This window comes from Primulina tabacum, chromosome 15 (assembly GCF_025594145.1).
Source record: "Primulina tabacum isolate GXHZ01 chromosome 15, ASM2559414v2, whole genome shotgun sequence".
Classification (NCBI taxonomy): domain Eukaryota; kingdom Viridiplantae; phylum Streptophyta; class Magnoliopsida; order Lamiales; family Gesneriaceae; genus Primulina; species Primulina tabacum.
In genome coordinates this window covers 2,764,098-2,778,833 of record NC_134564.1, presented here as the reverse complement: position 1 = coordinate 2,778,833, position 14,736 = coordinate 2,764,098, and the positions used below count along the sequence as shown (strand labels likewise).

General features: G+C 33.0%; 1 protein-coding gene and 1 pseudogene across 1 annotated transcript; one reads left to right on the top strand and one right to left on the bottom strand.

Annotated features, from left to right (window-relative positions):
* Window positions 1-658: 658 nt before the first annotated feature.
* Window positions 659-4,871, bottom strand: LOC142527519 (putative pectin methylesterase CGR3; annotated as a pseudogene).
* Window positions 4,872-8,941: 4,070 nt separating this feature from the next.
* Window positions 8,942-14,641, top strand: LOC142528111 (DUF21 domain-containing protein At2g14520-like). The gene is made up of 11 exons (XM_075633188.1): window positions 8,942-9,309; window positions 10,118-10,194; window positions 10,278-10,361; window positions 11,154-11,267; window positions 11,350-11,436; window positions 11,642-11,781; window positions 11,860-11,947; window positions 12,970-13,043; window positions 13,620-13,747; window positions 14,075-14,340; window positions 14,431-14,641. The coding sequence occupies exons 1-11, from the start codon at window positions 9,132-9,134 to the stop codon at window positions 14,473-14,475; spliced, it is 1,281 nt and encodes a 426-aa protein (XP_075489303.1). The 5' UTR covers window positions 8,942-9,131; the 3' UTR covers window positions 14,476-14,641.
* The last annotated feature ends 95 nt before the right edge of the window (window positions 14,642-14,736 follow it).

Genomic DNA, 14,736 nt, shown 5'->3' with positions numbered 1-14,736 from the left:
GTGTGCCAAAGTTTCGAGTTTTATTAATATTCGAGTTAGTTTTTAAAATCATCAAATAAGGTCAATTATGATAATTTAGTCACTTGTTCAGAAATATTTATGTAATCGTATGGTTAAATTAAAATACATATAATATTAATTTAATTTATAAGAAGGTCTCACAAATTTTTATCTATAACAAGGGTCGACCAAATTGATTCACAATAAAAAGTAATACTCTTAGCATAAAAAATAATACTTTTTCATGGATGACCCAAATAAGAGATATGTCTCACAAAATACGACCTGTGAGACCATCTCACACAAGTTTTTGACATATATACACACACACATACATATAAATGTCATTTCATAACTCAAGTAATGCTCGCAAGAATTTATTTTAAGTATTTTTAAGCTTATAGTCAATGAAATATTAATTATATGTAGAAGCTCATAAATATTTAAAATAAGCTCTTACAAACACTATCTAAACATTATATATTTGTAAAATAACGCGATCATTGATGTTAATTTTTGTTTTATGTTATTTTATTAAGAAGTAAATATTGAATATTTTTTCAAAATGTTTCCCCGAATGTGCTATTAATTTTTCTCGTAATTTTAGTTATTATTGGTTTTGCATTACCGGGAGATACTAGACTACGCATCAAGAAGGTACACCAGAAACCAGACAGACAAAATTTTCAAGATACAACATTGTTGTTTTCTTACACTCAGATCTATGAAATAAAACAAGGTGACACACTTTCCACAATTACAATTTGTAAAAAATAAATCTATTTGAACTAACGATGCTATTTATTTAGCACCTATTATCACAAAAGAATACAACCTACATAATCAGAATCATCAATGCAATGGTTTGAGGTGGAAGATCTGGCAGGCCGATTTGTATGATTTCTTGGCCGCAGCCTGCTCATACTTCTTCACAAATGCTTCATTCTCTTCCAATCTTGTTTGAATGAAAAATCTAATCCACCAAGACGAGCTTCGCAGTTTCGCCTGTTACAATGAAATTTGACATGGTGAGTTGCAAGAATTGAGGTATAGAAAATTGCCTATACAATATTTCGTTTTCAGTCAGTTAAGATGGGTTAGTGATGCCACAACAGAATGAAACACAAAGTATGCCTAATCTGAAAGAAAGGTAATCCTCCCCAATTACAGTCCATTCCAATCAAACAAGAAGGAAAAAAAATAACTCCCTCTCCTTGTCACTCTCTCAAGTTATTATTCACTCTAAACAAATAATTGTTTACCTCATTCTGTCATTCCCATGTGTTTTTACTTCCATATCTCCCTCCCCATGTGACGTAAACTAACATGAACTTTGTATATTGGCCTTTTTCCTTGGCCTGTAATTAAGTTTGGACTCTCGGTTGCAGCTCTCCTCACAGTTAGCCATAAATTCAAACATTCTTGCAACATATTCCCCATACTCGCACTAGAGAGTTACATGCTTATGAAAAATAATACATTCACCAAGGATGAAACATCAATGCCTCAACAATTTGGAGCTTAAAATTTCACGAATAAGAATCTCTTATCCTCTGATTTTTATGGGCGATACAAGAGAAAACTGTAGTCAACAACTATCTGTTGCATTAATAAATGAATTGCATATATAGCGAAAAAGAAAACATTAGGCCAATGGGAGTATCTGCCGAAGAGGTAAATGGTACATCAACCAGGAATTTGAATTGTTAGAAGCTTAAAAAATTCATGCTTATACCGTCAATTCTCGGGTATTCTATTAGCCTTTGTCTATTTATAGCCATTATTTTATGCAGGAAAAAGATGATAAAATGTACAGTAAACCAAGTAGAAGGAAAAAGTGGCACTTACAGGACGACCAAACTTGGACGGCTCAGCCACTTTAGATTTTTGATGACCTGGGTACCCTGCAAGAACAAGAAATTTGAATAAAAGCACTCGTCACCAAAATATTGCTATGATCAAGTGCCCTCGCTGTAAAAATTTCCTATGTTTGTAAATTATTGTATGCTATACATGAGATAAAAACGTTTTAGCTTAAAATTAAAAGATATTCTAGTGCTTAGTTTCACCCCATACACGACGTTTTTGGATCAAACACTGCTAGGAGAGATTAGAGGAACGAAAGAGGTGGTTATCCCCATTTTCAAGTATTTACTAAGCTCTGGGATCACTCTTGCCAGAAGAGTGTTAATAAGCTCTCATATTACTCTTGCCAGAAGAGTGTGCTGAATGAGAGGTTTTCCATGTTAGAATAAAAACCATTGTAAAAGGAATTTTTAAATACAGACAAATTCAAGAAAACAACCAATGCAGTCAGCTCAGACTCAAATTTTAAACATTTCCCCTACGAGCAATGTAATTAGTAATCAGTCATGGAGACTTACCAGATAATATAACTAAACCGTCAGCAGATACCCTTGCTAGTTCTGGAACTGTCTTGTTGAGGTATTTGGGTGACAAGTAATCCAGTGCATCTGACACTATGACAAGAGAAAATGATTTTGGCTTGTAGGGAAGAGTGAACTTGATATCAGCCACACGGACAACACCTTTGTGCACAAGAGCCCTGCAGTTTGCATCAGCATCATCTAGCTCATAAGGTTCCACTCCCCATGCTTCAGTATCTTCTTCTTTTAATAGTTGTGAGACTACCGAACAGGTCTCAGGACCTACATGCAACACTTTCTTCATGCTGTCGCCATATGCTTTCTTAAGAATGGGGATTAATCTCTGAGTTTCTGATGAACATGAAACACCACCTGCATATACATGCTTTAGTTATTTAAAAAATTGCAGCTTATCTCCACAAAGTCAGAGGAGAAATCACAAGCAGAATAGATACACAAACGGTTCAGGAAGCCATGCCAAGCAGATAGTTTAGTTTTCATCAACAATGGGAATCAAACAAATGTCAGATGCATTACAATATGCAGACTTTACCTACGGGTATCAACCAATGAAACATCATCTCATGATCTAAGTAAAAATAAGTTATGTAACACCTCCTTAGCCCAAACAAATTAAGACTTCCTAAATGGAAAAAAAACTTGCAGCTGTAGTGGTTGCAGTACATACAACAGAACATTATATAAGTACGCCTGCATTGCCTGGTACTGATTCACTAACAAGGAAATATAGGTACTAAGTTGTAAAGCGGTACTTATTTTCACCATTATGTCTGCCTTTGATATGTTATGAGAAAGATTAGTATCTGATAGAGAGCCTTCATTCGTAACTAACACCAAAGTGAGTATCCTTGCATCTTAAACATGCAGAATGATAGTGATTTGCATTAGAGGCTCTTGACAAGACAGAATCAGCTATTTTAGATCACGTGAAATTACCTTCAAGTCTATTAAAAGCAGTTAATGTCGCCATTCCTGCCACCTGTCAAAAAAAACAAATTTAAAACTTAGATCTCACTAAAACAATGAACTTCGATCTAATGTTTTCAATGGAAATCATTTATGAGAATGAAAGGAGGTATTAAGGATAAAGTTCCCATTCCGCCAGGACTTCCACCACATCAAAATTTTGAGGAAAAAAACAATACATAAAAGTTCAGCTAAAAAGGAAATAATGAGAAAATAAACTACAATATTATTTGATGAATCTTGTTAGGATGTGTCGGGTGAGTGTAAATCAGAAAGATCAACAACAGACCTGAATCACGATACACATATCCAACAACCAATAGCGCTCCCTGAAAATGACAAAAAAGGTAGATAAGTAGGTACCTCATCAGTTTCTCGCAACAAAGAAAATCAACAAGATTGTGTCTGCCAGCTAGGATCATCAGAACTCATAAAGAACTTAAAATGTAGAAACCAGTGGCATCCATCAGCCTTATATTCTATGATCCACATGAAATGCTAATGTGATAAATTGTACTACACTGTGTATGTATCACAATAAAGGATCGTAGGCATGCTTGTGAATGCCAAAAGTGTGTACGTATTGCCGGGAAGTGAACTAGTAAGAAATAAATAATGGAAAACCCAATATTTACCACAACAAGAAGGCCAAGAGATAATATCGGAGATGGACGAGATTTCGAGTGCAATGAACCCACTAAAGGAATGCTCCCACCATCTGCAAATCGACGAGAAGTATTGGGTCTTCTAGACATTGTTTTAAATAATTAATATCCTGCAAAACAAGATTTATGGCAGTAATACATAAATTTCAACCCCATAAATATCACGGTAAACATAAATAAAAAAAAGTATTTACCATAATAATGCATCTCATTCAACTAATGTATAGTATAAATGAGACATCTGATCTCATTTCCCAAAACTCCATGACTATAAGATTCTTAAAATGTACTAGACACGACACAAACACTCAAACCATCTCAAGCAAAATAAATTTCTGACAAATTAATGGTAAGAAATATCCAGTGCCGACACAGAAGAAGCATTCAATGCAGCCAGAGCAGGCCACATATACAAATAATACAGTTCAAAAGGTCGAATTATATATAGATTGGCTAACACGCTTTGCCACCGCAATAAAATTTCAAGATTAATTTCCATTCCTAACTGTCAAGCAACCGAAAACAAGAAAACAGCTAATTACACTTTATAGCATACGGGGTTCCGGTAAATCCACGATGCAGCAGAAATAAAACCAAATTTCACCCAAATTCACATCTCAACTTCTCATATTTCACTGAATCATTTAAAAAAAAAACGAACCCGCAACTTCAAGAACAGAAGTCGCATCTTCTCGAAAAAGAAAGGGACCATAAAATCTATGAAGCAAGAATTGTATGTTACCTGAAATGGCGAGAAGTGTGTGTGGGATCTGGATCTGCTCGTTTGATCACAAGGGAAATGACAGAAAAGAGCAGGAATTTATTTCGCTGATAATTATTTATTTTTCTGGTTTTTAGTCGATTAATTTTCGGTAATATGTAGAAAAATACACCTGTCAATGATTTTTTTAATTTTTTTAAGATTCAGTACACATAAGTTTTTTTTTGTATTTTAATACCTGACAAAAGACAAACTTAGTTTTTACCACATGTTTCATGTATTTTTACTTTTTTACCCTTTTTTACTTAATAAAAAATTATATAAATCCCTTTTTTTGTTAGCCATCTTCTCTTTCCACTCACCATGCCCGATGTATTTGGACCACATATACATTGACATGATTTATGCTTTCGACGAGATTTCATATCCAATTGAACATGCCCTCTCAAGCTATGTCAAACCAATTCAACTCAGTGAAGTAATTAAATCTCTTTAATTATTTGTCAATGGTGAATTGCATGTCGTTTTATTAAATCCCCTAGCTTTCGACCTACTGGACTATGACTATCGACGTGTATCCGACTTCATATTTCTATGTAAATTGTAAATCCACGTATTATGCTACTCGTTCCTATCACGGGTTATTCGCTCGAAAAACATTGTCCGAAATCTTCAAATCTTCGCTCCAAGCCTTTTTTCTCTTTCAATGCTTTGTGGCTGCTAAAAAGTCCTTGAACATGTCATCCAAATGCATCTTGGATGGAAACACGAGCACTCGGTAAACTTACGTTGCATATTCAAATATCCAGTATTTTAATACTTATTATGAGTATCTCATTTATCAAATCAAATATTTTAAAACTGAAATTAGGTCTTTCGCAAGTAAAACTAAGTACTTGAAAAAGTTCAATGTTTAGTTGCGAATTTGTTTTTTTAACAATAAAAAAACAATTAAATGAAATTAACATGTCATCCAAATGTATCTTAGATAGAAATGCGAGCACTTGGTGAACTTACGTTGCATATTCTAATATCCAGTATTTTAATACCCATTCTGAGTATCTCATTTATCAAATCAAGTATTTTAAAATTGAAATTAGATATTTCGCAAGTAAAAGTAAGTACTTCAAAATGTTCTATACTTAGTTGCGAATTTGTTTTTTTTTTAAATAAAGAAAATAATTAAATGAAATGAACATGTCATCCAAATGCATATTGGATGTAAATGCGAGCACTTGGTGAACTTACGTTGCATATTCGAATATCCAGTATTTTAATACTCATTCTGATTATTTCATTTACTAAATTAAGTATTTTAAAATTTAAATTAGGTATTTTGCAAATAAAAGTAAGTACTTGAAAAAGTTCAATGCTTAGTTACGAATTTGTTTTTTAACAATAAAAAAATAATTAAATGAAATGAACATGTCATCCAAATGCATCTTGGATGGAAATGCGAGCATTTGGTGAACTTGCATTGCATATTCTAATATCCAGTATTTTAATATTCATTTTGAGTATCTCATTTATCAAATCAAGTATTTTAAAACTGAAATTATGTATTTCGCAAGTAAAACTAAGTACTTAAAAAATTTCAATGCTTAGTTGCGAATTTGTTTTTTTAAAAATAAAAAAATAATTAAATGAAATGAACAAGTTATCTAAATAGATTTTGGATGGAAATACGAGCACTTGGTGAACTTGCGTTGCATATTCGAATATCCAGTATTTTAATACTCATTCTGAGTATCTCATTTACCAAATCAAGTATTTTAAAACTGCAATTAGGTATTTCGCAAGTAAAACTAAGTACTTGAAAAAGTTTAATGCTTAGTTGCGAATTTGTTTTGTTTTTTAAAATAAAAAAATAATTAAATGAAATGAACATGTCATCCAAATGGATCTTGGAAGGAAATACGAGCACTTGGTGAACTTGCGTTGCATATTCGAATATCAAATATTTTAATACACATTATGAGTATGTCATTTACTAAATCAAGTATTTTAAAATTGAAATTAAGTATTTCGCAAGTAAAATTAAGTATTTCAAAAAGTTCAATGCTTAATTGTGAATTGTTTTTTAAAATAAAAAAATATTTTAATTCAATGTATATGTGGTCCAAATGCATCGGGAATGGTGAGTGGAAAGAGAAGACGGCTAACAAAAAAAGGGATTTATATAATTTTTTATTAAGTAAAACGGGTAAAAAGGTAAAAATACATGAAACATGTAGTAAAAACTAAGTTTGTCTTTTGTCAGGTATTAAAATACAAAAAAAAACTTATGTGTACTGAATCTTAAAAAAATCATTGGCATGTGTATTTTTCTACAAATTACCCATTAATTTTCTATCTTCATACGTATGGACTAAATTAAATTAAGTGCCATTTAATACTTAAACTAGATTAATTAGCTTGAAAATTTAATCAAATTATCGGCGGATTTTATATTAGCTTGAAAATGTATCAAATTAATATTTTAAACTTTGTTATAACTATGATCTTATAATTTATTTTACTTTTAGCATGTCCAAATCATAATTTCATATAAAATTATTTTATTAAATTTTATTATGTTATTATTATTTGTCGTTGTATTGTATTAAATTCGATTTATAACTTGTTAAATTTATAATGTGTTGTAATAAGATTGAGTAGTTAAAACTGTTTCAAAGCAATGAGTAGGTCTATTGCGAGACGATGTCACGAATTTTTATCTGTGAGACGGGTCAACCCTACCGATATTGACAATAAAAAATAATAGTCTTAGCATAGAAAGTAATATTTTTTTATGGATGACCCAAATAAGATATCTGTATCACAAAATACGACATATGAAACCGTCTCACAGAAGTTTTTGCCCAAAGTAATATACCACCAAGTCAAATTAAGTAAATTTAAAATTAAAATAACTAAATTATGGGTAATTAGAACTTAGATTAATTTTTAATGAAACAACCTGGTGTTTAAAATTTATTTCAATTAGGTAAGATGTATATTTGAAATCTATTCGAATACAAACTTACTTATCTTTTTACTTTTCACTAAAGTTCTTGTCACATGATCTTGCGAATCTCAAAGTCGACCTAACTCATGAAAAATAAACATATAATAATAATAATAATAAATTCATTTAAAATATTAATCGGGTTGACATTTCTCATGAAAATAAACACGTGAGACCATCTCAAAATATATTTACTCCTTACTTTTTACTCAAAGTTTGGAACCATTAAAATATTATCAAATCAAGTTTATCAGATTATTACATATACTTGGGGTTATTATTATTATTATTATTTTTATTTTTGTCTTTTATTTTGGTTATTTGTGATTTTGATAATTTATATTATCAATAACGAGTTTTATATTCTTCATTTTGAGTAGGTTTCTTATGAGACAGTCTCACGAATCTTTATCTGTGAGACGGGTCAACCCTACCAATATTCACAATAAAAAATAATACTCTTAGCATAAAAAATAATACTTCTTCATGGATGACTCAAATAAGAGATATGTCTAACAAAATACGACCCGTGAGACCGCTCACACAAGTTTTTGCCCATCATTTTTTGGTGGTTTTGTATTTTGCAATTTCAATATTTTTTGTGAAAGTGATTAAATCTCACTTTAACACATCATTGCTATGTCAATATCATACTTACGTCAAATCGACGAATTAAAATTGCAAGAAAAAAAAGAGTTAAAATTAAAATTTGAATTCATAGATGATCAAAATCACAAAAATAACTAATGTGAAAAAAACTTTGAACCAAATTTTTTTTTTTTTTGCAATTTCCTAAATAATTGTATACCTTGAAATCCAATTCATCAAATGTACCTCTAATTATACTACAAGTATCTTTCAAGAACAATAATTTTTAGGTATACCTATTTATTACGACAACGTTAATAAATTGTCTACATACATTTATTATTACCATATTTAATCAGGAAAGATGCAAAAAATAACAGAACCAATTTGTTGAAGTCACTCGCCAAATTAAGTGACGAGGATAATGATATTTTAATTTTTTAAAATTTATTTATTTTATATAATTTTTAAAATATTCAATTTAATTGCCTACAAATATTATATATTATTATTTTTATATTATATTCACTGATTGAAAGAATTAAATCATATCAACAACGGAGAGAACCGTAGCATTTATCACTGCACCGGATGCATTCATGTCCAAACGTCAGCTTTACGGCCTATAAAACATGCCACTGCGATTGTCCTCCCTCCGATTCCTGCACAGTAATATTCTCCTCGAATCCGATTATTCCCCGTTCGAAATAATAATAATCGGAAGTGAACAGTTGAACATTCAGCAGCTGAATTGGCGTGCACCTTTCTGGTGTTGAATGGCGGTGGAGTTCGAATGTTGTGGGACGGAATTCTTCATTCACATTGCCGGGATCGTGTTTCTGGTGGCGTTTGCGGGCCTCATGTCCGGGCTTACTTTGGGCTTAATGTCGCTCAGCCTTGTTGATCTCGAAGTGCTTGCCAAGTCCGGAACTCCAAGGGACAGGCGGCATGCCTGTAATCTTCGTCCCCCCGTCTAAGTTCTTGATGTTCTTTTTGCCTTTTTTTATTGTTGTTGTTTTGTGTTTGAAGTTACCCGCTTGCTGAATTTGTGATTAACTACGGTTGTGGGGAGTTTCTGTGCTATTGGAGCTTTGTGTTGAATCACCGTTTTGTAATTTGTTTGGGGTGAACTAGTGGTCGAATAAAGTAGTTTGCGCTTCGCAGGACTTTAATGTGGAGTAATTCCTTTAAATTCAGTTTATCCAGTTCGTAGAATTGAAATCTAGTGAAAAATTTTTGTGCGTGAAAGTATTCATACTAGCGATTCAGAGACTCTAATTCCTTGATACAGATTTTGTGCATTTGTTCTATAAGATAAGATTTATTGTGCTTGAGAAAATCACACTTTTGGTGCGAAGATGTTTGCTTGGATAACAAAATAAGGACTTGAAATTAGTTTCTTATAAAAAAGTACACATATCATAATACTAGTATTAGTAATAAAAAGAAGCTATGCTGCCATGGTCATATCGCTCTCCGTCTTAATTCCTGTACTTTGATTTACTTCTATTCATGCTACCCTAGAAAAGTTTTTCTTGTGTTAGTAGTGCCCGAGTCATGATTTTGATGTAAAAATTACACTGGTTTGAGTTTGCATAAAATAAATTGATACTTAAAAAGCAATTGGATATCAAAGGGACATTTGTAAAAGATGTTTGTGATAATGGCTTACAATTCTGCCAGTCATTTGGTTGTGCGCCCTTTAATTTTTGGATGTTGATGGTATGGATATTGATGTTATGGTATCACCTTTTCATAACAGTGAAGATACTGCCAGTTGTCAGAAATCAACATTTGTTGCTTTGTACACTGCTTCTCTGCAATGCTGCTTCGATGGAGGTGAAATAGTGAAGGCATTATGTTCATAAAGTTATTGAATCTTGTCAAAAAGGATTTATTTGTTGAGTTGTTTTTCCTCGCAGGCACTTCCTATTTTACTTGATGGTCTAGTTGCAGCTTGGGGTGCAATTCTCATTTCTGTAACTTTAATATTGCTGTTTGGTGAGGTAAGTCGTCTCTAGTTGTTTAACTTGCTACTAGTACCTTTTTGTTAGAATTAAGTAGCTTAGCCCTGTGACTATAGTTTAATTAGCAAAGATGTCCTTTACTAGAGATTTACTTACAATGACACTTGCAGTCACCTCTATAAAAGTTAAAAATGATGATCCTGTTCAATTATATTTCAGAATTTTTAGGTCTTTTATTACATGTTTGGGATGAGCACATGGGCTTATTGGATTTAGTTGATGATGGAATCAACATTGATGAATACATTTAGTACTCCAAAATGTGAGAAAGGGTGTTGATTGTTGAAGATGTACCAAAATATGAGACTAAAAATGAGGGATTCTTTTAGTTGCGGCAAAATGAAAGGATAAATAGTAAACATGAAGGTTTATATGATGCAAATATTCTAGACTTGATGTGCAATTCGGGAATTGGTGGAGAAAAAAAGGTTTTGTAAAGGTGACAGCAAAAGTTTATATGATTCTTCAGATGTGGCGAATGAAAGGACAAATAGTATATAAGAAGGTTTATATGATGCAAATGTCCTAGACTTGATGTGTCATTCTCCAATTGGTGGATAAGCAAAGGTTGCTTAAAAGGGAAAGCACAAGTTTACATGCATACAGCTATGAAGGATTTGGAAATAAAAAAATTTGTAAAGCATCTACATACTAAATATGAAAGATTACATGGAACCTTAAAATCTTGTTTACTTTCAAGTTACTATTAGCATGAAGAAAATAGCAAGATTCTAGATGAATGATATGCATGAACTGATTGTGTCTCATCAGATCATTCCACAATCTGTTTGTTCTAGACATGGACTTGCTATTGGTGCAGCTGTGGCTCCAGTAGTTCGCGTCCTTGTCTGGATCTGTTTTCCAGTTGCATATCCAATAAGCAAGGTATATTTTTTGTTTTTCTGTACATTTCCGAATATGCATTTTCAGACAAAGACTGTTGCGATACATGTTGTCTGATTTCCAGCTGTTAGATTTACTGCTTGGACATGGTCACAGAGCTTTATTTCGTCGAGCTGAGTTGAAGACACTTGTTAATTTACATGGCAACGAGGTATGGGGTAGATAAATATTCGGCATTTGTGGAATATGTTATTTTTCGTTTCCGTTTCTTTGTGTTTTGAAAATCGTGGATTTTTTTTTCTTTAAGTTGATTGCTTGTGCTGTATGCCTATATCTGAGTTATTTTGCAGACTTTCTTATAAGGGTCTTTTTACTTTTCTTCCTGATATTCTAAAGCTAATGCCACTCAAATGTAGGCAGGTAAAGGTGGAGAACTCACGCATGATGAGACCACGATCATTGCTGGGGCACTTGAACTCAGTGATAAAACTGCTGGTGATGCTATGACTCCAATTTCTGAAACTTTTGCAATTGATATAAATGCAAAGCTTGACAGGTGATGCATATTTTTGTATGTAGCCACGGGATCCTCTCAGTTGCTAATACTAACAATAACACTTGCATTTGTTATAAGGTTCTTGATGAATCTAATTTTGACAAAAGGAAATAGCAGAATTCCTGTCTACTTTGAGGAACCCACAAACATCATTGGGCTTGTTCTGGTACTTGTTCCTCTTCACGTGCAGTTTCATTGAGTAAATAGTTACATGTTCCTCTTCACGTGCAGTTTCATTGAGAAAATAGTTTCCACACCTTAAATCATAGCTATTTTATGCTGCACAGCTGCTTGACGTTGCTATAGTATTGTCTGTTAATCTGAATTTCTTTCCGGTGTAATCGCACAATAACGGTGTTAGAATTTGCTCGTGTTCTTGGTTGTTATAGATGTCAACATTTAGAAGAGCTAATAGGTTCAAATGTTACCACCAATAGTACCACTATCTAATCAGTTAATGCTGATTACTTATGGAGGAAATGTTTATTTATGACTTCTGCATTTAGAAGAGCTAACAGGTTCAAATGGCACGGCCATAGCACCACTATCTAATCAGTTAATGTTGATTACTTATGGGGAAAATGTTTTTTTTATGACTTTTGCTGTCGAACACTGTTGACAATTTTCTGAAAGATTCTCTGCATTTCTTCACAATTCGTAAAGTGTGCTAGCAAAGCTCCACTTTTATCTTCCACTAGCTAAGCAACTGGTTTACATATCTAATCATGAGCCCTGTATTTGGGATTTCTCTGATTTCAGTCTTAACTGGATTTTTTTATCTGTTCATTCATAGAACATCGATTATAATCTAAGAATTTCCGCAAAAAGTTTTGAAAAGCTGGTTCAATCCTAGTTTTTAATAAGGAAAACCTAGGAAGTTTTAATGTGAAGGTTTCATTATACCGTCTGCTATTCTGAAGATTGAGGTCGATTGCTATGGCCTTCATATTATGAATTATGTTCATACAGTGGCACTTCTTGCTCTAGCTGTCCGTAGTTTTAAATTACTGAAACTCAAAACAGCTCCTTGGTATGCTTCCAGCTATGAAGTAATGCATCAAGTTTTTCGCTCGTACTTTCCAACATCATTAAACCCGCCTAGTGGCATATTGAAATGGTTGTTCCAACAAGTTATGGCTGACCTAAGATTATTTAAACAGTATATTTTGTTGGTTTCTGAGTTTGTAGGTCAAAAACTTGTTAACCGTCCGTCCTGAGGATGAAATCCCAGTAAAGAGCGTCACTATACGAAGAATTCCAAGGTATCTTATTGGTCGGAGACTTTGAATATGTTATGAATCTAAATTTAGACTGTGTCGGCCATAAAAAATTAAGACACTGCCTCACCAAGATTTTCAAATAGAATACCATGTTCAGGTATTTTGAGCTGCCTCAGGTTTCTGAATTTTCTGTGTTTTGTGATTGTTGTCGAAAATGAGATGTGCTGATGACAAGTTTATTTCCTAATTATACGCCTATGCATTTTGCTTACAAATTAGTAACAATGTGTGCACCTGGTTACACTTTACGGCAACATTTGGTTCTGTATTGATGATCCTCTCTCTCTCTAACACACATGGACACACATGCACTTGTTTTGGTTCTGGCTTTAGTACTGAATTCATGATTTATATAGAAAATCCTTTTAATTTTTTGAACGACACCTGACCACTTTAATTGTGCATTAATTAGATTAATATTTTTGGACTTTATCATATGAATATAAGGATCTCATGCATCAGGTTGCTCTTTAGATATGGTAGTATTGATGTAGCTGAAACTTTCTCAGATAAGAAACTGATAATACAACTTAATATTGCTTTTGTATTATGTCATAGGGTTCCGGAAACCATGCCATTATATGACATCTTGAATGAATTCCAGAAGGGTCACAGTCACATGGCTGTTGTTCTACGACACTACACCAAAGAGATGGTCCTTTCTGCTAGAGCTGGAGATTCAGAAAGTACGTGTTTTTGGTTTTCCTGAGAAATTACCTGGAAACCATTGCTTGCTCAGATTTAAAATCAGCCTGATGCATAAATAATTTAGGCTCTAATGTTGGGACTATGTGTAATGTTTGAAGAAAAAACCATCAGAGCATTTGACAGTCCACCATAATTAGGATATTTCGATGGCTGAGGCCTTGAGATCAGTAGGGGTTTTGGATTCAAATTTTACCACGTATTGGTGATTTCTATGTTCTTTGAGATTTATTGTTCTAGGATGCATGCTTTGATTTAACTTACATGATTGACTTAATGATGTTCTTGATTGCTCGTTTCTATTTTAGATTCTATCAAGGATGTGAAAATAGACATTAACCGTGAGAAGCCTTGTCCGGATAAAAGTTCCAAAACCAAACTACCGATAAAAAAATGGAAGAGCTCACCAAACACCGGTAACAATCCTCTCGTTTCTCAAAAGAGCAAGAAGTGGACAGAGAACATGTATTCGGACATCCTGGAAATAGATGGAAGTCCTCTGCCAAAAATCCCCGAAGAAGAAGAGGCTGTCGGAATAATAACCATGGAAGATGTCATTGAAGAGCTATTGCAGGTGAAGTAACGATGTGTATGTTATATTCCCTTGAGTTTTTTCATGTGTTCTTAGCTTGTGTGATTTGAAATTTTGAGTGATTTATCGCAGGAGGAGATATTCGATGAAACTGATCATCATGTCGAAGATTTGTGATATTTTAGGTTGTACATCAACGCGGTAAATATCACAGAAGGTATCTTCGTGAGAAGTGGTTTTACTTGCGACTTTTATGTTTATAAAACTTGTAATGTGTATGCATTGTCTATCAAATGTTTACATTGAAATGCTAAAATAACAAAATAGAGAAGCAAATTTCGTCTGTCGGGTTCTTTATTTATTTATTTTTGAAGATAGGTGCTCTAATTTTATTTTTTTTTCATGATTAGGTGCTTCAAATTTTGACTTTTCTTTTTT

Coding starts and splice junctions, on each gene's coding strand:
- LOC142528111 (XM_075633188.1), top strand. CDS start 9,132: ATGGCGGTGGAGTTCGAATGTTGTGGGACGGAATTCTTCATTCACATT. Junction 13,044..13,619: donor ACTATACGAAGAATTCCAAG/GTATCTTATTGG, acceptor ATTATGTCATAG/GGTTCCGGAAACCATGCCAT. Junction 13,748..14,074: donor TAGAGCTGGAGATTCAGAAA/GTACGTGTTTTT, acceptor TTTCTATTTTAG/ATTCTATCAAGGATGTGAAA.